At 39.8% G+C, this 26,987-nt stretch overlaps 1 protein-coding gene across 2 annotated transcripts in view; it reads right to left on the bottom strand.

The window, feature by feature from the left end:
* Positions 1–26,987, bottom strand: part of LOC124301057 (protein vein) — a 263,351-nt gene that overhangs the window by 72,488 nt on the left and 163,876 nt on the right. For both annotated transcript variants that reach the window (XM_046755743.1, XM_046755735.1), the window contains exon 3: positions 21,393–21,526. In XM_046755743.1, the coding sequence (XP_046611699.1) occupies positions 21,393–21,526 (134 nt within the window). The remainder of the gene's footprint in view (positions 1–21,392; positions 21,527–26,987) is intronic.

Raw genomic sequence — 26,987 nt, 5'->3', positions numbered from 1 at the left:
GACTTCGCCGCTTGGAATCCGAAATTCAGAACCCTGGTATTACATGTACACCGAGTCTCACTTCGAATGTAATTTTCTCGATCACGGTTGGCCGGCGATAATAAATGACCACATAGTGGAATTGTGAAACAAGGGACTCCATATTTTCGCCCATTAGTGAGTAAGGAGAAAAAAAAAAAAAAAAAAAATGATCGTCACTCGGCTGTCCTATTGGACGACCTCCACTTGCAAGCTTCTCCGCTAATTACTGGGTCAGGCTCCGCGTCGATTGTCCCACGTCACGTCAGCCGTGACGAGACGATCTTTCTTCCGATCTCGCGTGTTCCTCACCCTCGCAATAACGTCGGTCTAACTTTCGCCGTTTTTCCCATGCCATGAAAAAATCCCGCGTACCCATGCCACGGAGAGTGAGGGCCGCTGTCCATCATCCTGTCCCGTTTTCCTCACGGTTCAACCCCTCGATCTCTTTTCAATTTTTCGATCCTGACTTTTCGCACCCTGCAAGCTCAACGCGCAGCATGAAGTTTTGATTTTTACACTCGTTCCTTTTCCCTCCACCGTGGCCCTAGTTTACATTACGAGGTAGATAGGAAGGAATTTTTACCCTGAGTTTGTTGGATTAGATGAAAAAAGTTTTCGTTAATTTGGAGCCGTTCAAGGTGCGCGGAAGAGGAAATTGAGAATTCGTTCGTTTTTTTTTTTTTGGGTGATTAGACTGGCGAGGGTTTTAGGCTTTACCGAATGCGCTGCTTTGCTCGAAGCTCGTAAAGAAAGGAGTTTGACGCAAATATCAAGCAATAACGCTTCAGGGTGGCTGACTCATTACGTTAGTTTTTTTCGCGATGGAAGATGATAACTGTTTTCCAGGGACGATAAAACCATTGTGGAAGGTGTGAAGTACTCTACACTTAAAAATTTAGTAGCTGTGGAATTGCACACCTCAAATATCTGCAGTTTCAAAAAATTCAATTTTGTTTCAATTACTCGAATATCACTTGGATTCACCAAGATATTGCTGAAAAATTAGATCTTGACCTTCGGATGAATAAATTCATCAACCTTAAGAATTGCAGAAAAAGCAACTTTCGGTATATCAAGGTGAAATAAAAGTGTACCTTGTATAGGGAATACTGAAAAGTTTAACGGTGTTATCACACTAACACTGCTGTTTTCTGAAATCAATGTTTATAAAGTTACGATTTTCGAAATTGATAATCGTGAATAAATGACACGTCATTATAAAATCCCGCGCAATGGTGTTGTTACAAAAATTCTGTGACTTTACAGATTTAACGTCGAAAATGTTTTTTATGACAATTTTATAGATCTGTGAAATTGGGATTGAAAATAAACTTTCGATGTTTATTTAAAAGTGATAGCCCTCAGGAAGAGTTGAAAAAATGTTTGTCTCCTGGGGCGGAAAAATGTTTTAAAAATTAATCTCGTGGAATTATGATGCTTTGGAATACTGTAATTCACCGATAACAGACAAAATCAAATTTTGTTCGTGTTTGAACGACAAGGTTTAAACGCACCCAAAAGCGTTGAGAAATACTCCAGAGTTACGCGATTATCGCAAATCTGTCTGCAGCAGCACTTGCAATTATAATTCACAACAGAAATGCGGTTCGACTTAAAGAAACGCGGCAGAAATACGATTCGTAAGAGGCAATTTTCTGCGCAGTCGTTTCATCTGTCTGAATTTTGGCGCAAAATTTTTATCCCGACATTTCCTCGAGTCTATCGTTCTCTGTCAGAGACAACCAACAGAGCGAGAGACGACCATAAATAATTTGGATGCAGCACCGACGAACACCTGCGTTCATAAAACGAGATACAAGTAAAATCCGGTGCGAAAATATACAAAGTTGCACTCGAGATGGGTGCTAAAAATAGGGATTTGCCGCTTTCGTAATGGACACAACCGACGCGGGCATCTCGTTACTGGCATCCCAAAGGAGTCGGAAAAAAGTTGAGCGCAAATTTAAGACCATCAAGTGTTGCAAAGTAGATAGATCAGCCTGTGCGCGTCTTTGATATCCTCAACTGCAGCGCAGGCAAAAATTTCTCAACTCCGCATTCGCGTTCTAGCTACACGCAAATAATTTTCGATTCAAAGGAAATTCGATCGATTCGTGGAAATAGACGCTGGACAGCGCAAGAAGCAGCGTTGAAACTTCGAATGGAAAAAAATCGTTTCAGTTTGTTGGAGTTCTTAACCGCTAACGCATCCGGAGGAAGAGGACCGATTATGCATGTGTTAGTAGTAAGGGTAGTAGAATCCGATTCCCCGAGATTCTTAGAGCTGCGTATTTTGAATTTGATCCAAAAACTTGGAAGTTCAAACCGATGGATGAAAAATCAAAGTGAAATGACGCTGAAAGTGTTCGCTTTCTATTTTCAATCCATCATCGCGAATCGCCCGTTTTTCATTTTTCAATATCGATAAAAAGTTTGAATCAGCCACCCGAAAAGCTTTTGAAAAAGTTCTTCCAGAAATTGCCTTCCTCAATATCCTCCATCCACAAAGAGTTATTGATTCCTGAAATTTAAAGGCTCTATATTATAACTCGATGGTAGATAACTTGTTAAATCTCGGTAAAATTTTTCGCGAGTTGTCGGAAGTAGTAGAATTGGATCAAATATTTCAAAGCTTTTAGAGGCTCACTTCAGTCAAGTCAAGGTAACATTTACAAAGTGTTTGTAAAGTAACCCCAAAAAGGTTCATCCGTGTCCTCTCTGCCGAAACCGTCGAAAGTGTTTCTATTTCTGCATGATGATGCAAGCTCGATTTGTACATCCTACACTGAGGAAAATTTCATTTTTTACAGTAAGTAGAAAAATTCAGTAAAACAGTTATGGTTAAAAGAATTGTTTGAATATTGTTGGAATTTCGAAAAACGAGGTACGCGTAACCATTTTGCGCTATTGTCGATTCTTTTTTGGTAATTGCAACGCAAAATCAGTTTGTTCGGTTTACTCTATTTTTTTAGTTAAATAAGGCTTTAACACCAATTTAATGTTGCACAAGCATTAAATTTTCGCAACAGCTACAAGAAAATATAGTAACAGTGATAGTAATGAGAAAGAATAGTAACGGATACTAGACTTTTCGGTAACAGCTAGAAAACTAATTTTCATTTTGTACCTAGAACTGTATTTTTCGATTGTGGTAAAAAATGAAAATAATTAAGGCCTGAGCGGAACTAAAAATTTCTCTCATTCTTAGCGTAGTAAAGAAGCATGGACGCTCCTTGTGAGAATCAGGTGTCGGTGACAGAGAGACGTCTTCATTGGCCAAACTTGCGTGTCCCAAACATATCGAGCTGCCTGAAGGGTTCTTTCATTTGCGCCTTGTTCTGCCTCTGAGCGTGTGTATGAAACGGTGTTCTGGTGACGCAGAGGGTTGTACAGCTGTGTTAATGACGTAAAAGTGTTCAGGATCTAGCTTCGGTCTAGTCGACATCAAAGGCCGGTTGATGGTCGGGTTGTTCCATGGATATAAAAGTGGGACGGCGGCCCGTGACGTCTAAATGAAAGCTCTTTTTGTTTCCGTACTGGTGAGGGTTGGTACTCTTCTCAGCTTTGGCCCGTTCTTCCCTGGTGTATAAAATGTATTATTACGCCGCAAACTTGTTTCCCGCATCTGTCAGCCCTTCCACCACTGCACCTACGGAATACGGTTTTCAGGGGAAACCCTGCGACTAGTGAAATTGCAAAATCAGAGATGTGCAGAGGAACTTTGCGGGGGTGGGGTGAAAATTTCGAATTTCATAAGTTCATTTTCAGCAGGTATTTCGAACAGTAAGGAAATGTGACATTCAAGTACTTGCAGCAACTGCTGGAAAGCACGACTTAGAATAAATGTATATACACTGGTAAAAATAATTGTAAATTTACTACATATTTACTGTACAAAAGAGGTGTAAATTTACAGATTCAGTGCAGCAACGTAAATTACTATGCAATTACAAAAAAGTAATTTGATTTCACTAAATTTTGTAATAAATATATTGTGTTCGTAAATTGCATACACGGTAAATTTACGGTGTATTCACTGTTCCGTATCCGAATCAAACTTTTAATACAGTGTAAGAAGTTCCATACAGAAATTTTTAACAGTGTATATTGTTGCAGCATTATTTTCGTATACAAGTCAGTTCTTGCATACGTAACGAATACTATCGTTTTCTCAGAACACCTTCCGATTTGTATAATCCGAACCGATAACTAATGGATATAGATCTAAACTTCCGCAAATACTTACCAATTTTCAGTGTTTTTAAGTATACAGATGGAGCGATAGTTAATAGTCATCCCAGTTTTCTGGAACTGTTATTTTAGAACCAAATTATACCAACAAAAATCGTGTGCTTTATTTAAAAATTCAAAACTGACAAGCCTCGGCATTATGAAACACAGAATTCGATCTGATCACAGATTCCGATTTTCGCTAACAGTAAAAGCATTATATGTCAGACTAAGAGATCAGTAGGTCCAACTTTCGAAAAATTCGATGGGATGTAACAACGTTGCGTGAGTTTCGAGCTTTTTACACCTTGCTATATCTGAGAAGCGAGTCGTTACCCGTAAATGTTTACAATATAAGCAAAATTTTATTCTCCTAGTAGGATTCTCGCCGTCATTCTTTGCCATTATTTTTCATCGTCCAACAAAATTTTACGATACTCGGTAGCTTCGGGTGAAAATCGAGATATGCAACATTTACAACCAATGGCGCCGGTCTGAAGAAAACCACGGGAGGACATTTGTCTGTTTCGATGTTAGAGCATATTCGATATGTCTGTAGTAACGTATTTTCAACCTTCACTAGACGCTTTGCAAGAAGCATTATACGTTATTTCGAAATGTGGAAATATTATCCGACGATCGACGAACAGAAATATTTGAACTAAACGAAAAGAAGAGAGAGAAAAAAAAGCACAAAATGAGAGGGTACATTTCGTATCGTTGAACTCTATACTCTTCCAGGCATTTCTTTTTTTCAATAAGACTCTATTTTTTCGAATGCCATAGGTCGTAACTCATGAACCATGACGCGATCTTCGTGTATTACAAGCAAAAAGTAAATCAGTGATTGACAAAAAATGGAGAGTACACATTTTTCAGAGTAGGATACGGTAAGGTTTGTCCTTTTTGAAATCAAACGCTCACGTCTTTCTACGTAATACGGGCTATAAATATATCTCATACCTTGAAGTTTCGCTGTAACAAATGAGCACAGTGAATCAAATAAGCTCGAGTAAAGAGGACGGATTTGGACGTAATTCAAACAAATAACAAGCGCAAAAGAGTCCCTACTTCAACAGTACTTTGGGATCTCATGTTCCCTTGACGAATCTTGAATGTGAAGGAGGATTTTAAGAGAACTACAGTCTGTCCCGAAGGAGTTTTCATCCGTAACATAGTCTCATTACAGGATATAACTATGCACTTTTGAAATATAATCGGATTATAGTCAGAATCTTTGAGACGTCTTGTAGAGATGCAGTCAAAGTAAAAGTGGATGTCGTTTCATATCAGTTGAAACACCTTACGCGTCGCATTTGTACCGAAGAGCATGAATTCATACAAAACATTCGTATTTTGTATAGAAAGGAAAATTCAATCTAATCGCACCAAAATATAGGTCTTGCATGGTGATCAACGTTTTTGTACAAGCAAATTGGATCAATTAGTCAAGGGATATTAATGAATTGGTGGTCGAAAAGTGACCGTGAAATTAAAAAAATAAGATAATAAATGTAAGTAAACAGTATATTTTATACAAGGTATTTCATGCCAACTCAGTAAGTGATTAATCACATTTATGATTTTCGCCAGGGATTTTTCCCGTGATGGTAATTTTTTATATTCATTCGAAACAACTTCTTTTCAGTCCATGATTTTTCAAACATTCTTTAAATACTTTGCAACTGTTTTTCGAAAACCACAAATAGAATCGTTTGGTTTTCGATTCAAAAAATCGTCACACAAAATGAACGTTTTGGGCTGAAGACCAGTAGCTTGAAAAAATAATAAATTACCTCAAAGGTTTTCAGAGATTATTCTATAACAGAAAAAGATCTCTGGCGAAAATAAAATATGGCATGGTCAATCGTTTGGTGAGGATGAGAATTGGCATTGAATACCCTGATGCAATATTTAAAAACTATTCCAATCTTGCCTCCCTAAATTCTTGCTCTCTTTTCAATCATCAGTGTGAATCGACCGGATTTTCTCGCTGAAAAACGTTCATCTTTTTGCAAGAGGCGCTGCATTTTCTTGTAAAGAAATCGCAATTTTTCCTTCCGCACGAACCGCGAGTGTCGTGCAAATTCGTACTCTCAACAAGAAATTCCGAGGTCTCATAAAATGTCAACCCCGTGACCGTTAATCACTGAAAAGTAGTTACAGTTTAAAATTTCCTTCTGAAACCGAGCTTGCGAGTCTCCTTAAGTTTGAACCCCGCCCATCGAAAGCCGCAAGAGAGAATCAGGATCTCGGTGCAGGCGGTCTACTTCACTTGTACATTTGCCGAATTTCACCCCATCAGCCTAAACTCTGAAACCAAGCTGCGGGTGCCGGAGGTTAGGAAATGGTTCTCGCATCTACGAGATGTGGGATCCAGGATTGTACGACTCGGAGCGAGAAAGCCCTTGGGGCGCGTGACGAGGTGAGTGTGGTTCTGGTTCCTCGGTTCCTTAACCTTTCTGGGTAAGGCGAAAAGCTCGCTGCGCGTGTCCGCATTCGCAGTCTAGAAAAGTCATAGACGCAGCTAAAGGGTGAGGAGTAGTGCTGTGAAATTAATCGATTAATCAACGATTTGTCGATTAAATATCATCGATTAATCGATCGATCGAATTTACCTCATAATAATTATGCAGGTCAATCGCTATATAAATCGCAAATCATTTATCTGAGTTACTATTCAGAAACTGAGTACAGAATCTGTATACGTCGGTCACAGACAAACATAGTTCGATTATGTTAAATAAGTTGCGAGTCGTATACCGATTGACCTGTGGCATTATCGTGAGGAAATTTTGATCAATCAAAATCGTCGATCAATCGATTCACGGAAGAAACGAATAATCGAAACTGTCGATTAATCGGAGCTGCCAATTAATTGATTAATCGCACACTACTTGTAAGGAGTGAAAACCCGTCAAGGGAAAACTTGGACGAGTTCTATATATTATATACCTTCCGAAATATCTATTCCCAAGGATACAGACATCGGGAGGACCATAAAAGCGTGTAGTGCACATGCAGCTCGAAGGAAAGAATTCCGAAGAAATTTTACGGGGCGGTTTTCGAGGTGTGAGAACGTTACTTCTATTCTCGAAAAATTCACTCGGTAGATGCGCAGGGCGAGTCAGGAAGGGTTGTTCCGGACAGGTAAACGCTTCTCTCGGAAGTATTTCACTTCCTTGAAGCGCAGGTGCAGCCGATCCAGTCTTGCTGCAAGCTCCGTACCTACTATGCTGCATTGTGTTTTCTATTTATGGCGTCATTTCGCCGCTCGCTGCTTACGAACTTGCCGTATGGGGGGTCGGTATATACCGTACTCCCTGGAATTCGCCGCCTGGAATTACTCCGCACAATTCATGGTCAGCGTCCAGTATTTCCGAGTCTAAACGCCCTTAATCTATGACCTGCCATCCCCAGCCTGGCGCCACCAAGTTCAAGATGTTTCAGGTAAGTGGATCAGTAGACAGTTCAATCGCTTCGTGTGTTACAATAAATGTCCTGCAATAATCTCAACAGTGGTAACTTGTAGTTGCGAGATTTTTGTCTCAGTTTTTAAAGATTGGTCAAAAATATCCAGGAATTTTGTTTCTCACAAATGTGAGACCTCGTAGAGATGAGTAATTAATACTACCTTCAAGACCCTGGCGCGCTAAAGCTTTTTTAAAGGTTCTTGTGCTCGTACGCTTGCTTACTCGTTGTCAGTGTTTTACCAGATGACACAGTTGTAGGAGAGACTGGGGCGCGATGACTCCCAAAAAAATTCTGGTATCTGCTTCACAGTATACAGAGTGAACACTGTCTTTATGCATGTGACGCAAACCGAATCTACCTGTAACATTTTTCTATACAATGCTACAAATCACGTTTACACAAGCATGTGAGTATAACGTATTGTGATTTTATGACAATAAATTTCGTCAAAAAATACCACAGAACAATTAGCCAAGTGCTGACAGATTTTAAACACGACGCACAGCAATTTTAGCTCTAATTGAACGACGTTATTGTCATGTATTCCTTTGTATATTATGCCAACTACTCACCAGTTGCAATTTGTTGATCCTGGTAGTTCGGTTTTTTTTTTTGGATTCAAAATGTTATCTGAAGCATGCATATTGGTTTGATAGTTCAAAACATGAAGTTTTTAATAATCAAACTTGTAAACTTGAAACTTACTCCGGAAGGTCAAAAGTCATCAGATCAAGGAACTGGGCAGCCAGAACTCTGAAGCGCTTGTTCTGGAGCTCCAGATCCACCAGGTGGAGGACCTGGACAGCTAAGTCTAGGGAAAATTAGTCCTGAAGGTCAAAAGTCACCAGGTCAAGGACCTGGACAGCCAGAACTCCGGAGTGCTTGTCCTGGAGGTCGAGTTTCATCAGGTAGCCTACCTGGAGCGTAGAAACTACGGGACGCTTGTCCTGGGACTCGAGTTGCACCAGGAAGCGTACCCGGAGCACAGAATCCATGAGGTAGAGAACCCGGTACTCGAAATCTGCGGAGCGCGAGTTTCATATGTCCGCTCTACCGCGCGGTTGTTTCCAGACTGAGAAATTCCGCTAGCTGATTTTCGTCGTCGACGATTACTATAGATCGATGACTTCAAGAGAAAAAAAATTGTGGGTGACGTCACTTTCTGAACATCCAAACATCCGAACATCCAAAATTTGGTTTCGAACTTTAATACTATGTATATGATGTATGATGTATGATGTATGATGGGTGATGTATGACGTATAATGATTGTTCTCGGAACAGCTTATTTTCTAGTTGAATACTGCTTCGGATAGTCAGCTTCAATTTTTCATATCAATCTAGGATTTTTCTTGTAAAATCTCACCACTTCCCCATAACATGAAATAAGCAGCGAAGGTCGCCCATTTTTTTTTACAATGTCGCGATGAAGACAGAGGGGTAAGAAAATTGAGCTCATGGGATGCGACAAAAATTATACTGCTTTCGGAGATGTTTTTCTCCCAGAAAGTGTAGCCTCACAGTTTTATCCGTGTTCCAAAATTTGTAAACGTTATTGAAAATTCTTATTAAAAAATTACACCGATCAGGGGTCGCGAATTAGGTATGGAGAAACACCCGGAGTACAACTATCGAGGTTTCACCGAAACACCATCCGTTCTACAGTTCGACGGGCAATTCGAACGAGCGAAGTTTCCGTCTTCTGCACAGCTGCAGTTTCGCATGAACATCGCACGGTCCACTGGTCAGCGTTATTGGTTGAATCCGGTCGGAGTTCACGGTGTATCGAACTGCAGGTGAAGGGACGATGCTATCGAAACGTGTGCAATGTGCATGCACGTGCATAACGTCCAGCGTTTTGCGAAAAGAATTAAATAAAGAATACCGATAAACGTTCGCGAAAAAGATTTTTAGATTATCAAACTGTGCGTGCAGAAAAGCTTCTCGCAAAGAAGTTAAACCGAGCATTAAAATCGTTTTCTCTAACTGTGGCGTCGCAAAACCCTCGCTAGGTTTAAAGAGATAATTTATAACAGCACATCTGGTTCATAAGTGGTTGCTGCTAACTTTCACTAGGTACACGTTTAAATTAAAGTATATAAATTTGTAGGATTAATTTAAAAGTTGAAATATCATAAACTTTAGGAAGCATACTTCTAAGCACTAAATTGTATATAAATCCAAGGACTAACATAGTCATAAAAAAACTCCCACTTTCGCACCATAGAATCGCACGTTTGGTCACTATTGATTATAGACCCAAACTTTCCTAATCACTTTCTTACACTCCACATGTGACGTTTCAGTATTTTTCTATGTATTGTTTCTATCACGTGCAATGGTTACAACAACCTCTTTACCGAATTCAAAAATTATAACAAATTAACCACTGCCCCTAACATCCCCGTTACATTTTCTTGGCCAATCCAACTTAATCATAAGTATCCCACCACGTCTAGATCCTGAAAATGTATGCTGTTTTTTCTACCTTCTCCCACAAGTTTGCCTCTCCCAAGCTTTGCTTCAATTTCAAATAAGTTTAGCCGTCCGCGCATCCTTTAAGAGAGCAGACTTGTTCATTCCGCGAGTAACTCTCACTCGTGTAACAATCCAGCAGTCCGAACTTCATGTAAACAATTTATCTGTAACAATACCAACTTGTTACTATTTTTAATCACTATCAATATTATTTAAACACCTGCAATCCTTTAATTAATATTACAGGAGTTCACCCGACAACATGGTAAACGTGAACAACCAGCCCGTATTCTCACGATGACGTAATAAGAAGAAAATGCCACTTGCCCAAGTTAGTCTGAGAACAAGTGATTAATGGATAGATTTTCCGTACAAAGCACATCAGCGGAAACGTCGACTTGTGGTCAATGGTGGTGTTCGATATTTTTCACCGATACCCACGCGTGGCTCGTAATTTGCGGACTTGAAAGCTCAGGCCTCTCGCGTAGCAGACTAGTCAATGCGATTCTGGCCATTCGGAGGGGCTCTATTAATGTCAGGCATGAATCCTTTATCGTGCAGGTCTAACGTGACGTGCGGCTGGCGTCTGGAACTTCCCACGATTAGCGACTCGGTAATGCCTAGCGTGAATTTGGACAATGAAACATTCGTCGAAGTTGTGCGTAGCTGCCGCTGAGCGCAAGGGGTTTAAGATCCAAAACAGCGTCTGGGCGCCGAGGGCCTCGCTAAAATTACTGAAACAAAACACTCTACCTACCCTTAAAGATTATGGGCCTCTACGGAAACTCACGTCGTCTGTGTATTCAGCCGGTTCTAAATATCGAGCTTTCATCTCTTACATGTTGATTCCATACAAGAGTTGCTTAATTTTCATCCTCCAGAGACAATCGTCCTTTGCCTATTGATTCTCGCTCAACTGTATCCTGCAGCAATGTGAAAATTAATTACCTACAGCCATTCTACGAATATCCCTGAGCGTACATCCTGCTTCCAGAATTGCACAATGATGTCTCGCGAGAAATCCAATTTCTCGCTCTAAACTCGTCGCGATTTTCGGAGCTTAGTAATTATCGCAGCTGCGGCAGGAAGCGTATACATTATACACATTATACGTATGTCTGCGTGAGCGTGGGTTTGCGCATGTCTTCGTTCCAATTAAAATTTAACAACCTTAGGAAAAAGAAATTGAAGAAAAACAAATTTTTCATATCACCGATGTAATTATTACCTCTGGCTGTTGAGCATTTATTAAACGAACGTATAATTTATTCGAAAATAGAAAAAAGGAAAAAAAGGAAAAAAAAAAAACAGTGCCGAATGATTTAATCAGTAGAAAAGTTTTCGTCCTACGTATTCCGTAGCGTTTTCACAAAGCGAACGACGCACGGAGGCTTGAAAGCTCTGACGAAAGTCTGTAGGAATATCGGGGTTTCGGGGGTTAAGGAAGGGACTTATCATCCGAGGGATGGCGTGAAAGCTTGAAAGCTGAGGCGCTTCCGGCGAGCTTTGCGTACCCAATAGACTTCGGATTATCGCATATCGCCGTCGTTCCATTGCCCTGAAGGTTATGCTCCTTCGACCACGCCCCGAATAGACCCGTTATAACTATTCATCGAAGTCGTCCATTGTTGGGGCGCTTTCGACTTCGAACCCTACGCGTAACCGCGCCTTCGAAGTCAGAAAAGAGAGCCGAAATATCTGCAGCCAAGAACCGCGAGTGGATCGTAAAATATGCGAACGGTAGTTTCTTGTTTAGGACTGTTTGGAAAAACAAGAAGTTTTTGACATTCAATGGAAACTTGGAACGAGTATTGGAACTAATTGCGTCAATCAATTCTTTGAATATTTCAGTTTCGTATCGCGTAGGTGCAAATATCTCAATGATCGAGAGAGCGTAAATCCGTGCAGAAGCTTTAGTTTATAGTTACTCGGAGTTAAAGGGGAACGTATACGAAACGTTTCATTCGTTACTTTGAAATTTTGGTCACTAATCGGTACGTATTATCAAAGTAAACATATTAGCATCCCTTTAAGCTTGGTCCGCTGAAAAAAAATATGAATCAGATTCCAGATTTCGACGGAAAAACTTGAACAGAAGATTACAAAAGACCGAAGAAACTGAATATCGCAACACTGCGACATTAATCACTTTGGAGAAAACTTGAAGAGCAATTATTCTTGAAATTACTATTTTTAACTCCTAAATGGTCCTACAACAGTTGGCGAGCTTCTGAAATTTATGTAACGAATATTTGAAAACATCATTTTGCTCCAATTAGTATGTATAAAGTGTAACAAATGATAAGATTGAACAAGTTTTTTTCAACAAATGCGTACGCAAGCACGGTTTAAAGTGAAAACGAGTTTGCAGGAGCCATTTATCTATGCGGAGGGAAAGTAAACGAAACTCAGAAGCTGAATATATCGTTCGCTCTGAAATTTCGATTATGCTTTTTCATCTCTGCCACATCACAGCGAGGATAACCGTTTTACTCGTTCTTTTCGATTCGGTTTAGATTTTTAGACAACCGTGAGAAACGGGCAGTTTCGGGTGTATTTAGCAGCCCAGTGACGCGTGGAAAAAGCACACACGGAATGCGGAGTTGACCGTGTCACGTCCCTCGCAAATATTCTACGCACGAGGTTCATGCCTCGTTGTGTTTCTGGCTTTGAGAATTTCGGTTAATCACGTGTCGACTACAAACGGAATTACACAACGTTCACCGGCACAGTATTTTAACAGTTGGAGTGCACACCGAACACGGACCCAATCAATTTCCAGTCTCGGTTCAAGGGGTGGACATATTTCGCAATATTCGTTATTTCCTCAAATTTCATTTTTAAAAGTATCTCTCTTGACTTTGCTAAACGAACGATAAATCCTTGGATAAATTTGACAAGGGTAAAAATGGTCGTCTTTCGTCAGTCAGAGACTTCGAGCTTGACGTTCATCGTACCGTCTGTAACTCATTGTCGGTATATCTTATCTTAATATATATAAATCTCGTGTCACGATGTTTGTCCTCAATGGACTCCTAAACCACTTAACCGATTATAATAAAATACGCACACCATGTGCAGTTCGATCCAACTTGAGAGATAGGATAGTTTAAATCTCAAATTATAGTCGCAATTTTAATATATTGCTAATTATTTGTCTGTTATTATTCGACAGTCACAATTATCTGTTAACTCCAAATGATTCTAACAGATGTCGATACCTTTCGACTGGGTTGAGTAAGTAATCAATAGATGGCGCTGCTATGGTAAATCTACGAACGTGTCATATAAGCTACACTAGCAACCCATCCCGGCTTCGCACGGGCATATAATAATATAATAAAAGAAAATACACAATGTTTACAGTGAGTTTCTAGAAAAATAACATTTATATTATTACTCAATATTATTATATGCCCGTGCGAAGCCGGGATGGGCTGCTAGTAATGTTATATAGAGTGATCTGAATATGCGTTAAAGTTGCAGTAACTCTTCGACCAATCGTAATCCCCGTTTCTTAGAAATTTAAGATTCCTTGTGCTTCAGTGATTTCTGAATAATGTACAAAGTTTACAAAGCACGAGCGATCCGATTAGATTAATCTAATATTTGATTCAGCTCTTTCTACATCACAACGAACATATACAAGAACGGAGTGAGCTTATTTCCTCTTTTTCCGTTACTTTTCCTTTGTTTCCGTTTCATGCCGACATTACGCTTCGCAGGCAGAGCAGTCAAGTCACGTGACGCTGTAACTCTGACGTGATCTGACGATTCGATGGAGCTGTATAGTGGAAATAATTTATTCGGAGTATGTAACCGGAGCGATCGAGCGGGGGTGGAATTTAAAATTTTGGCAAGCGAGCATCTGGATATCTCCAAGTCGAGAGAGGGATCCTGAAAAATATCAGAATATAGGTAAAATGAAAATATTTATTACCGGTTCGATGACACCTCGCTATTGTGCATGCAGCGATTTAATGCCGACCCCCAAACAGGCCGACATGGTTCCTAAGAGTCGATACACTTTCCTATCAGTTCACCGTGACAACAAAGGCTTGAACACATGGCACGTTTGTCATTTTTTTCCATTAAAAACGTATCATTTTCCGCTCGATAGGAAAACGCCATCCCGAGTTTTATTTCGTTAGATAAAATGCAGGATACTTGAAAATAAACGACTGAATAAATAAAATGTGCATCGGACTTTGTCGACGGAACCGTTAGAAGTAAATCGTTTTTATCTTCTTTTTGTTACAAGTATTGCGTTTCAGGTTTTTGCCTGGTTTTAGATTTTGAAAACTGACTTTAGATGACTGATAATAAGTTAAGAATGAATCAGTCACGTTTGTATGTACACTGAAATAAAATGTTGTGGATTGAAGCGGTTTTGTTTTTTCACCAAAACACTGTGGCAAAAAAAAAAAATTTGATACTTGTTATACATGCTCTGACTATTTTGAGAATTTCGTTACCATTTTTTGGTGATTAATTTTCTTTTTCACTATCCTAGCCCATTAGTGAAATTGATCTTCACGACTGTACAATGTTGACTTTTTGGTTGGCGACATTTTCCGGCGTGCTTGGATTGAACCTTCTTTTGAACCGACTAAATTGCAGGAGCAAAGATATTTCCCGGGTGTCGGACCTCTTTAAAATTTCATGTGTATCGAAGAAGTTTAGAGCGTCACTGATGTGTCCCCTCGAGACACTGGCAAGGAAAGTATCCGAGGTATATTTCACTGATTTTTTCAGTTGTAATACGTTTTAGTAAGTGAAAAAAATACCAGGCACGTATTTTTACATGCCCGCTGGGTCATTAAACGGGTAGAAGCCACCCCTAAAGTTACCCTCAACAATCAACGGATGCAATCCCTAAGGGTAAGTTTTTACCCCTCAAACCGTTGAATTAGCAACTGTAAAAATGCGTTACAATGTCTTTTGATACACTACAGCAAATCACAGAATTAAGAAATTCCACGAAGAACACTTTTTCGGGTACTTTTCGACTAATATCGAGGCCTTCACTTCTAATTCGAAGTGATTCGAATAACAAAAATTGCATTAATTTGTATCGGGGCGGGATTGAAATTCCAAATTTGAAAAGTTCAGAAAGCGGTGAAGTTCGAATGTTTTGGCGGCGAAGCTTAAAGTAAAGAAATCAAACTTTGATGAAACATCATAGTCTGAAATGGTCCAAAACCGTGGGAAAATCCCAAAAAGACAAAATGCCGAGAGGGCATAACTCCGACTAGTCAAAGTTCCGAAAGCCCTAAAATGAAAAAATTCAAAAACCGAAACTTCCAAATTCCGAAGGATCGAAGATTTCCAGTTCTTTGAATTTCTGGCTTGGCAAAATTTCACCACTTTTATCTTTCTCTGCTTTAGATTTTCGATATTCTTATGTTCCGGATCCTGCTCATTCTGATTTTCAATTTATCTGATTTTTTGCACCCACACGCCGTGCGACTATAATTTAATTTTCGGAATCTTACTCTATCAAAACTTGAATTTTTCCGAATCCCGCGGTTGGAAACTTTACCCGTCAAGTATCCGACCATTCGAAACTTTGTTAATTCGTAACAGTTCGATTTCTTTACTTCAAGTTTCGCCACCAAATAGTTCGGTATTAGGCGATTTCGGAACTTATAAAATTCGTAACTTCAACCCCGCCCCTCTGTATCGTCAGTCTATCCCCCTTAAAACCCGGGAATCGCTTTGTTCGGTTCGATCAAAGATCGCGTCGCAAGCTCTGTGAGGATCTAGGCGCTTGGCAGTCGTCCCTGGAACGAGTTACGTTCACTTCCGTCTTGCCGCAGTCCGCCTCCTCCTCCGCATCTATACGCGTAACTAGGTGTATATGCTCTCCTCTCCTCTCTTCCGTTCTCCTCTCATCTCATCTAATCTCATCTCATCTCATCTCATCTCATCTGCACTGCGGTGGAGTGTGGACTCGTATCATACGTCTGCGTCCCGTGGCGCGTGGCTAGTTTGTCTGGCGATGAAGGGAGTGGTGTGCGCCGGCATGCGCGTCGCAAGTAGTACGACCAATGCATACTCAGACAAGGGACCCTAGCCATGTTTGTTTAGCTAACAGCCAGGGCGCCGTCTCGCCGTCTTTCTCTCCCTCTTAGCTTCATCTCCCTTCCCTCTTCTTCTTCTCTCCATGTGCGCTACTTGATGTTTTAACTCTCGCCAGCGATGTATACATTTCTGTATCGGTCCTCTCGCATATGGGGCATTCTCGCCCGATTCCGCCCACCTCGGAGATTCAAAACTCATCCTTTTTATGCTCGGTCAAAAAGTCGATGCCTTTGACCCGCGCCCCGTTCTCTTTCATCGAAATTTTAGACACGTAAATTCGTTGCGTTCGTGCGGGTTTAATTTGAAAATCTTTCCAATGGCTGAAATTTTTTACGCAGCTTTTCGCTCCAGTGCGTGTCATAGAAACAAGCAACTACTTTATGATTGTAAATCGAAATGATCTTTCATCACGATTAACGAAAATTTGATCTACTGAGAATATTAGAAGTCACAAATGGCTATAATATCTGTACCTACTTTTGCATTGCAGGTAATGTTTTGCCAAACTTTGTCATTATTAACAAACCTTCTTCGGTAATATTCAGTGATACTGTTGCGATGTTGCAGACGTTAAACTGTTCCTAACTTCTGAGCTGAGCAGATGTCGACTGAAGTTTTGCGACCTTTTCAAAGTATTATAACTTTCAATACTCGATTCCGTGTAATTTCCCCCATTCGAATCCAGCGAGCGGTGCAACGATTAATCTTTTCTGTCGAGTCTTCTTTCGTTAAGTAATGATTTCAACAATACCATCAAAGAACTAATGAATATTGTCAAAATCGGCAACAACCCCCATTATCAACATAATAATATATTTACTCAGTAAACGCTAGATGTCGTCAATAAATTTTCAAAAATAATGCAATTTTTCTCTAACCAGAAGCTAACGGTCTCTACATTTGAGTGGAAATGTAATGAATTATCTTTTGAACCACAGCTGGTTATTATTCAAAATGTTTTACTAGAATCTGCTCCGTTTTATTGACGTCCACTATCATTGGCGCGAATGAAATTGCTCGAAATTTCTCAAACTATTTTCTCCCGCCTCTTTTCCAAATTTTTGTTTCAGACCGTAGGATCCGTTGATCTTCAATATAAGCACAAGAACAACGCAGTAAGAATATAACGGCTGACAACAAGAATCACTGGCAACAATTACAAGTATTCGAAAATAAGTTTGAAAAATGATTCCAGGAATAAGTAGAGAGAACCAAAGAGGTAGGGAGGTAGGGCACGAGTCCGTAATACTCTCCGTCCTACGGTACCTACTCTGCGATCACTCGACCTCGGTACCCAAGTCGCTTCAACATCAGGTTATTGTCGTCATTTCAGCATGGAATAATTAATGATCTTGGGCGGGGTTTGCGGTTAGACCTCAGGACGTCTCGGAGCGGATATCCGGCTAGGTTGAGGGTATTTGAGCGGACGTTAGCAGCGTCAGGACTTTCTGTGATCTGGTAGAAATTGTTCCTTGGAGAGGCGGAGGCAGGTGGTCGTGTACCACGTACACGCTCATTGTCACTTCTTGTCTTGACACGCGCGAAAACCCTCCGAGTAGCGTCAGAAGCCTGTCAGCAGATCCCCTGGGAGCACGGGAAGCCTTGACGTCACCACCCGCCACAGTCCTAATTATTTCCCTTTGTCGGACCTCCTATTCGCAGGACGTTAGGTGACAGCCGACCGCAGACTCCGTTTGACTCAGTCCACGCCGATGCCCCGATATCACCGCCCGTCTACGTGATGTTGCATATTATGCGCAACGGGACACGTTGGTACGTAGCTGCCATTGACGGGGAAATTAATCACCCTGCCACTACAGCGATTCGCGTCACCAGACTGCCGACGAGTTAGGATTACAGTTACAGGCTTTCCCTATCACGCCACGTAATGCGGTATTCTTGAGGGTCAAGATCGAGGTTCTGCGTAAAGTCGATGATCGGACTGTTGGGACCGCTTTGCCAGCCCAAATACTCCAACAAACTTGATCCAGATCCTCGCGATCTTTTTTTTGAGGGTTTCAAGTGATCCTAGTATAGTTTTCTGAATGTATTTCTGGGCGGGGGGTAAGAAATCAGAAAAAACCGAAAATCTGAATGGCCAGAATTCCGAATTTAATAAACTCGAATAACAAATATGAGAGAACAGATAATATCAGAAATTTTAAGTCCCGAATGGTGCCCAATAAAAATCTGCACTTTACCTAAAATCTATTTAGTATTAATATTTATAAAGTTATATAGTATAATTATAAAGTTTCATATTCTCAAATTTCCAAATATTATAAAAATAAAAGTTAGAACTTAATCATCTAGAAACGGCGGAAAACAGATATCCAGAATGTAGAAGGGTCATTATTCAGAATCGTACAATTCGGAAAGATCAGTATTTCGAGAGTAACCGTATAGATGGCTTACCACCGGAATTTCCCATCCTGAGTCTTTCCAACTAATATATTTTGACTTGTAAAATGTTTTATACACAGAATCAAAAAACTTCTGCAATATTTTTATCTCATTAAAAGATTGAATACGACTTTTGATACCATAAACTTATATTTCTTGGCTTCTAATATGATATGAGTTATTGACTCTTCTGATATATTGCGATTCTTCATTCTGACGATTCTGATATACTGCAATTCGATATTCCGAGCATTCTATGAGATTACAACTCGGAGTTCTAACCGTTCTGATTCTTGATCCTTCGCATTTATGAATTCGAATAGATGAAAATTTTACTTTACGATCCATCTGAAAGTTATTTATTTGTGTTTGCAAGTAATCGCATTTGCCTCATTCTGCTAATGCACCTTAGGAATTTTCACCGATTGTGCATTCTAAATACTATAACTTCAAATTTCGATACTTTTATATTCTATTTCCATTATTTCTGGCCTAATGAAGATTCACCACTTTGTTCTTTCGTGATTGTGAGTTTTCGATTTATTTGTGTTCGAAATTCTGACCATTCAGATGTTTGGTTTTTCCAATCTTTTACCCCTACCCGTATTTCTTCAGTGGTTCTGATTTTTTTGTTAGAAACAAGACTCCACATCTAATGTAATACACTTATCTTGCACTTGTTCGAAGACATCGTGTTTTAATACTTCATTCCAACGACAAGAGCCAAGATCACTGTTATATTCGACGAGTTCCGCAAGGGTTGTTGCGGAAACAAGGACGGTGCATTAGCTAATCAAGTAATCACCGATTTTAGGTCCTTTTTATTTTGGAACTGGTTGCGACAGATGTAATAAGGAATGATTGCGACAAGCCAGTCGTTTGTTAGATGTGGAAAAGGTCCTCCGAGGCGATGGTGAGGTCCTGCCGCTTCGGCTTCTAGCTAAAGAATTGATCGCACTGAAAGTGTAACATATATGCCTTGACAGTCCTGCAAAGGTGCAGCAGGATTACAAATGTTTCCACTTTACGTGGAGCACCTGCTGATATATTTTCTCACAAACTTCTCCAGTCCGTAGAAACATAAGCAGCTGGTCTCTGCAATTATAGTGACATCCACGGGATTCGGGAACGGTGTTTCACTACATATCAATATTAACCGATGCGTTTATACGTATATGTATAGGTATGTGTTCTGATTTTAGGCATTTATAAATCGACAATCAATTGTTCAATTCGATTAGGGTTCTTTCGATTCAAAATCATGGATGCCGAGTTCCATTTGCTCGGTATTTTTATTGGGATCAATTATTAAGAAGCTTTGCAATGAAAAAAGAAATCAGGTAAACGGAGCTCCGTCTACAATCTTTTAATCAGAATGAATTGCAATCAAACTAAATGATTCTTTGTCAAGACATAAATTTCTAAAATTCACAACATTTTTTAACGTGTATACTCGTATTTACCCTCTAAAGGGCTTTCACGTCGAATGAAATATTCAAGAATAGCTAAATCGCACGGAATCGCACGTGGAAAGAGTTTAAAAAAAGTCAAAAGCTCAGCCAGCAATTAAGAATCACCACGAAAAGTTTGAAAACGCAGAAAAAAAAAAAAAAAAAACTTATCGGACTTACACGCGTGACGGTAATCGCAAGAACGGATATTTTTGTATTAAGAATCCCGTCGATTACGTTAATCGTCGATTCTCATGGAAATCTTTTTACACTTTCTACACGGAAAAAAGTCCTGTCCATATTAAATAAATACAATCGCGCGTGTAAATCCGGCAGGTTTTTTTTGTTCCGTGAAGCAAGTGACAAAAAAATTAGCGGTGCGATAAAATCTATCGGTAATTATCCGCAAAAATGTACGAGCCCGTATGAATTTCACAGGTTATTATTAAATTAGCCCACCGGATGAGAGCTTGTTGACCACAATGTGGGATAGTCGATTTTCATCATTCGCCGGTGTGGCGGTTGAAAATAAAAGGAAAGGGAAAGAAGAAAAAAATCCAAAAAAAAAAAAAAAACATCACCGTGGTCAATGAACGTCAGCGTCAGGTGGCTGCAGTGGAAATCGCGCTACTCGCTTCACTCGACGAGCCCGAGGTGAAAAATGAGCGTAAAGAAGGCAAAAGCTCATTTTGGCGGGCGGTGACTTTGGCGTCGTGTTGTTGCAGAGGTTGATTGAGGTTCCGTCGCGTCTGGGAATCGTAAAACCAAGACTCGGCTATGTTGGGTTTGCGATACGAGGCTTGCGTGTCGGGGACACACGGACGGACTTTTGGAAACACGTGGCAGCCGTTTAAACATTGCGTCACGGTAAGGACGAAGGAGGCGATGTTTACGTCTCGAAGTTCATCAGCAGGCTTTTGGAATCTAATATTATAACAGCGTAGGACAGCGAGGCGATTGTTCGGTATTTAGAAGCCGAGGTGTATTGCAGCCTCGTTGAATCACGTCGAAGCGCGTCTGCTCGACGTCTATTTAAGGACGCGGGCATTCGCACGTTTGATCGAGACACTCGATTAGATCGGTGAAAGTGAAATCGATCCGTCAGTCCCGGAGAAGACAAAACTCCTGCAGGACACCGAGGGTCGATGCGGGAAATGAAATTACTCGGAAAGAATATATCAGCTCAAGGGGCAGATTTACTGCCGGGGGGGTTCAAGGCTTTTTATACGAAGGGTTCCTGTCGTTACTCACTAGTTTCTGGAGCGTGTGTGACTAGAAGTTTGGCGGCCAGGGCGGCTCGATGTCCAGCGGTGCTTTCCGCCACGCATTCGTAACGTCCGCTGTCCTCTGCTTTCGCAGAGGCAATCACCACTTTCGATCTCCGCCTGGAAACAGTAACCAGAAAGAGAACAAGCTTCAGTATCATTTCTGTACAATATTGCAGCCTGTGTGGGGTGCGGATAAATGAGAAATGCGGCGACAGTCGAGTCAAACTGGGTCTGAATTAAAAATATTCGGGAGGTGGCTGCGTTTTTGTGTATAATGCTTTTCGGTCCTTAGGAATTGTGATCTGAAGTCGTTTTTGAAATTTATATGTAGAAACTCGTGACCTCAATTTCTCAGATAATGGGACGATTTTGTCGAATTTAGGTAATTGTTTGAAGAAAAAAACTTCATTGTAGCTACAATAACCTAACCTCAATTCGACGAAATCGTTCCGTTATTGTTTTTGAAATTTGACATTTTTGCGTTTTCCTCAAAAACAGCTATCGATAGATGAAAAGTGACTTGACCATCGTGTAGAGCGCAAAATTCTACGTCGAATTATGTCCTCGTGTGTCGAAAACGGAGTCGGTTTAACAAATTCAGAAAAAAGAAATTCTTCTTATCGACGGCATCTGGGCAATTTTTGTGAAATAATTTTTTTCCCGAAGGTCGAAAACCCCTTTACAGAAAAATGCAGCCACCTCCCGAATATTTTTAATTCAGACCTATACTTTTACTGGACTACAAGGAGCGACATATGTTCAGGTCCTACACGAGAGTATGGAATAATGATGGCAATAATTTTTACCGTGTTGTAGATCAAGTTATGTCGAAACAAATTTTTTTTTTTTTTATTTTTTTATCTAAGCCACCGAAAAAATTACCATCATCGTCCTAAGAAGGTCGAGAATTCTTTTCTACATGGACGATTAGTACCCTGAGCACGTGATCTATTGGACTAAGACCTAGCATGTGACTTAACCACTAGGATCTAACAATGTTCTATGGATATCGTCCCTCATTACTATTCCAATTGTATGCTATTTTTTTCGGGCCGATATTTCAGAAATCGTTTGGACCTTTTGACACTCAATTGATTTGTAATTCGGATATGCTGACTTGAATTTAGGCCTCATTTACACCCTGCAGATCCTCACAGTTCAGTTTTGACTGAATAGAGCCTCGAAATTCTTAAAAATTTTGGGTCGAAAGTGAACCTCGAATCTGCGGAAGTTGAGAAAAGAAAACCATGAGGATTAATTAACGTCCAAATCACGAATATTGCAACTGAGGCTTTCGAGGGTCAAATGAGTCCCGATTTTGGTTCTCATTACAACCTCGAACATCGGTAGCAGGACTTATGCGCAGTTTTGAGATTCGCACGAGGTCTTTTTCACTAAGGATTTATCTACCTAAGAAGGTCTCATGTGAGCCTGGAGAATCTCGAAATTTTTTTGAGATCCGAATTAGGTCCAACATTTCGTCACGGGTTACGTATATTTTGTAAAACGGGGACTTGCGTACATTTCATGGACACATTGTATGTATAGCGTGCATATTAATTACTATAGCTTAATTTCAAGCTGTTTTGGAATTTTGTTACATAATTGGTATGAATTTTTGCAGCGAATAATCCATGCTTCAAATTTCGTAATTGCAAAAAATATCAAGAGAGTCAAAAATTTGTTATCCTCTGGAAAGTAGGAAATTGATGGCTGAAGTTTAGAGTGTCGTTATTTTCTGTGATATTATGTGTTGTTTTCTATTAAAAGCTCTGATAATTGATAATCTCATTAAAAGTCGAAATATGCAGTACTGAGACAACTTTCAATTTTCTTGGTCAGTTACTGCAGGAGAGCTTCCAAAAAAAAAAAAAATAACTCACGTCGATACGTCGTTACAAACGTTGTTGTATTGATAAGAAAAAGTTGAAACGCTATCGTTTATTATGAAGTATACAAAAGCAAACTGTGAAAATTTTCGATTGGATCATTGTGCGGGATTCTTCGTCACTCGGTAGATGTTTGTTCGTACGGAACCGAAACATGATTTAAACAGAAGCTGTCTCTATTTCCGGGTTTGCTTTCAATTTTGTTCGCCAGCACTCCAGCCAATCGAAGAGTTTAAGTTTGATTGCGAGATCATCTCAGATCACGGCCGCTTGGTTTAATTGATAACGGAATTTTATCGTCATTCTGATATGACAAGTTCTTTACAGAAATAATTAAAACGTGACCGAATCGCCGTTTCCCCGAAGAACGAAGAACTTTTTAAATTGTTAAATGAGGAAAAGCTCGACGCGCCGGCTTAAAACAGCGTAATTCGGAATGAAAAATAACCTTATGAATTAATGCTTTGGCAACTTTTTCTTCTCCCCACCCTCGTTTAGTTGTTGCCATGTTTTTCTCGCCATGAATCAACTCCCCGTCTTACACGTGGCACATTTCGTTGTTGCTTTTTCGTCACAAGTACGATATGCATGGATTTCTCATGCCAGCGCACATCTCACGCTGCAGGAATACGTCAATTTCGTGCACCAATACGCGATGTCGAGAAACAAGATTTACCAAGTTCGAGAAGCTGCCACCTCGAAATCCGTACGTAAGTTGGAGATTCTAGACGTCGGACCTAGTCGATAGAAATGCCAGGAAATTTCGATTTGCGCAATCTCGAAATGCGTCAAGTTGGTGTACCATACTTACTTGACACATCCGTGGTATCATCAAGGATATTCTTCAAGGATTTCAACATCCGATAATAATTACACCAATGTGAAGCAGCATGGAAAAACTGTTAGTGTATAACTTGACCTTATCGATGAGAATCAAAACTATTTCTCTTCTCCCTGTAGCTCGGCCACCGCAAAGTAACAGTCCGAAGGACAAGAAAAGTAGCAAAAGTGAACGAACAATGCGACTGAAAAACCTTATAAACCACTTGGTACGGAGTTAAAATTGACCTGGTAGGTGAAAACAGTTTGTGAAGATGATGATATAAATCGAAGATATAATTCGCAATTTTAGTATCATCGAGCCGAGAAGCGTATTAAAAATATATAACCAGTCCGCATCTTATTCCGTCCACGGTCAGTATCGTTCGAGCGAATAATTTTAGCAGAGAAGTTGAACGCGGGTTGATTGAACTCGATATTTCACAACTATATAGTCATGGGCGCCTACTGATATAAATATTTTTTTTAATTGAAAACAATGACGTACTTTTACAACCGTTCAGTGTTAAGATTTTCTGTGAGAATCAAGAAGCAGATGGGTCGAGGATCCTGAATCGTTTGAAATAATGATAATAATAACAATAGCAACGATACTGCCAAGAAAAACAATAAAAAGACAGTTTTGGTAAAAGTAGCTGCTCGGTCATATTTATCAAATTTAAATCTCAGTCATTCAGCTTTTTGTGTTACGATTAGTGTTTAGCCGTGAACTCCTTTCTTTATTTTAAGACAACAATTGATCTCAACCCAAATCCGTTGATTTTTCTTTTCCTTGGTAACCAAATCCGTTAACGACTGGAATAGAACAGACTAAACAGAACAAGTCATTCGCTATCTAATCACTTCCCGTTTTCTTCTCTTCTATCCATCGATCGCATCTCGTTTCCCGTTGAAAGAACGCGAGCTTTTCTTTTGCTGGAAAATATTAAATTCGTCGCTATTTTTGACCACCTAAATTTTCAACTCAAAAGGAGCGGATGCAAAGTCCTGCAGCGAAATGCTGCCGCGGAGTGGCTTAAAGAGGAAATAGCGAGACACGAGGCTGAGGGAACGGGTTCAAAACCCTAAACTACTCGAGTTGAAGTGGCGTTATATAATTCATAACATAAATTCCCCACCGAGCATCTATTCAGCTCATACGATGGACCCGTCGGACCGGATGACCTTTACAAGTTGACCGCTTTTCCTCCCGCCCCGTGAAAAAAGACAGTCTTATAAAGCTTTCAAAAGCTCAAAGACTTTCATCAATTATTTATCAACCTCGAGTGAATTGCAGACCACTGTACGCGCGCCTCTCTGTATTAGGTACATTCTATTACTTGTCATAATTTTTTTTCTCTTGGCGAAAGTTCTTTTCCCAAAGAACTCCCTCTCCTGTACTCTACCTCCTTTTTCACTTCAACTAGTGAATCTTTCTACTAGATAAATTTTTGCGATAACACATGGGCAGGACTAACATTTATCTGTAAACAATCCGAGCCAGAATTTGATATTTCACCTATTTTTACCGGATTTCTTACTCTCATCGTTTTGGAAAAACACATCGTTGAAACTCTTTACTTTATCTAGATTGATTCTCGAGCAGTTTTTCGTGTATTTTTCATGGTTCTTGAGGATCCACTCAAAACGTCTTACATAGTAGAAAAAAATCACACTTTTCGTCATCAAAAACAACTTGCATCATATTCTTTTCCCTAATAAGGATACGATAAATATTCTAATGTAAGAATGAATCTGTTCGAAGTTAAAAAACTGATCATTATATTTCTCACAAGCCGTAATGTCTGAAACTTGCAGGGTTGTTGCATTCTTTTAAATAGTATAAGATTTAAACATCATGAAAATAAAAAATTTGGCGTTGGATCTTTTACAATTATTTGATAGATCTGCCAGTATTCAATTATTCTTGTGAATAACGAGTGAAAAATTTGTTCAACCGATGATTGTTTAAGTAACCGGATGACGTAAAAACGCTAGTTTGAATTGTGTGACCATTTTTAGAGCCTTACGCAGCTGCACGTTGTTTTTACACTCATAGATGGATAGATCGAAGTCTCAGATCCTATTTGATGAGTGATCAGGTGCAGGTTTACCGACGCCACTCGGTCCACGTATTTTTTCATCTTTTTCAAACAACGATTTCATGTCGCCTATATGCTATAAAAGTTTTACGTCCAGTTTTCATTTTTCGTTGTGATGTTGGTTCAACGCGTTGACGTCGCGTTTTCAAACTTTACTGCCTATATAGTTGGACCAGCAAAAACTGTTTCGCTGAATGAAACATGTGAAATGATCATCGTTTAACGCGTACATCACCGAAGAATTTCTCCCGTAAAATTACGCGTACGAAGTACCTAATTTTCCTTAGATGTAGTTGGCCAGTTGTGAAGAAAACGTATTTTTCTTATTACCTCTCAATTGGACCAAAGCCAGGGAAGTATAGATCTATACATTTATAGGTTCATTAATCGATATTGAGACATTAATTTTTTCATTACAGCTATAAAATTCTACAGGCTTACATTTTTCCGTCAATTCAATTTTCTTCAATATAGAGAATATTAGAGTAGGTATTTCTTGTACAGTTGCATTACAAAAATAAAAATATCACACATTTTAGCAGCCTTGACTCGGTACGAAAAACCCTTCAATTTGGTATGAAAAAATACTTTGATAATTCAATTCTTTCTCATACCTTTCACGAATTATTCGCTGAAAACTGAACAAGTTAAAAACTATCAGTTTTCCAAGCTGCGCGTAAATTATTTGGCATTGAAGGGTGAAAATTAAATTTGCTCTCCAGCTTCGTTACACTTTTTGCGTGAGAATCAAGCTTCGTAAAATATGTA

Source organism: Neodiprion virginianus, chromosome 1, assembly GCF_021901495.1.
Source record: "Neodiprion virginianus isolate iyNeoVirg1 chromosome 1, iyNeoVirg1.1, whole genome shotgun sequence".
Taxonomy (NCBI): domain Eukaryota; kingdom Metazoa; phylum Arthropoda; class Insecta; order Hymenoptera; family Diprionidae; genus Neodiprion; species Neodiprion virginianus.
The sequence above is the reverse complement of the archived record's forward strand: the minus strand, read 5'-3'. Positions and strand labels throughout refer to the sequence as shown.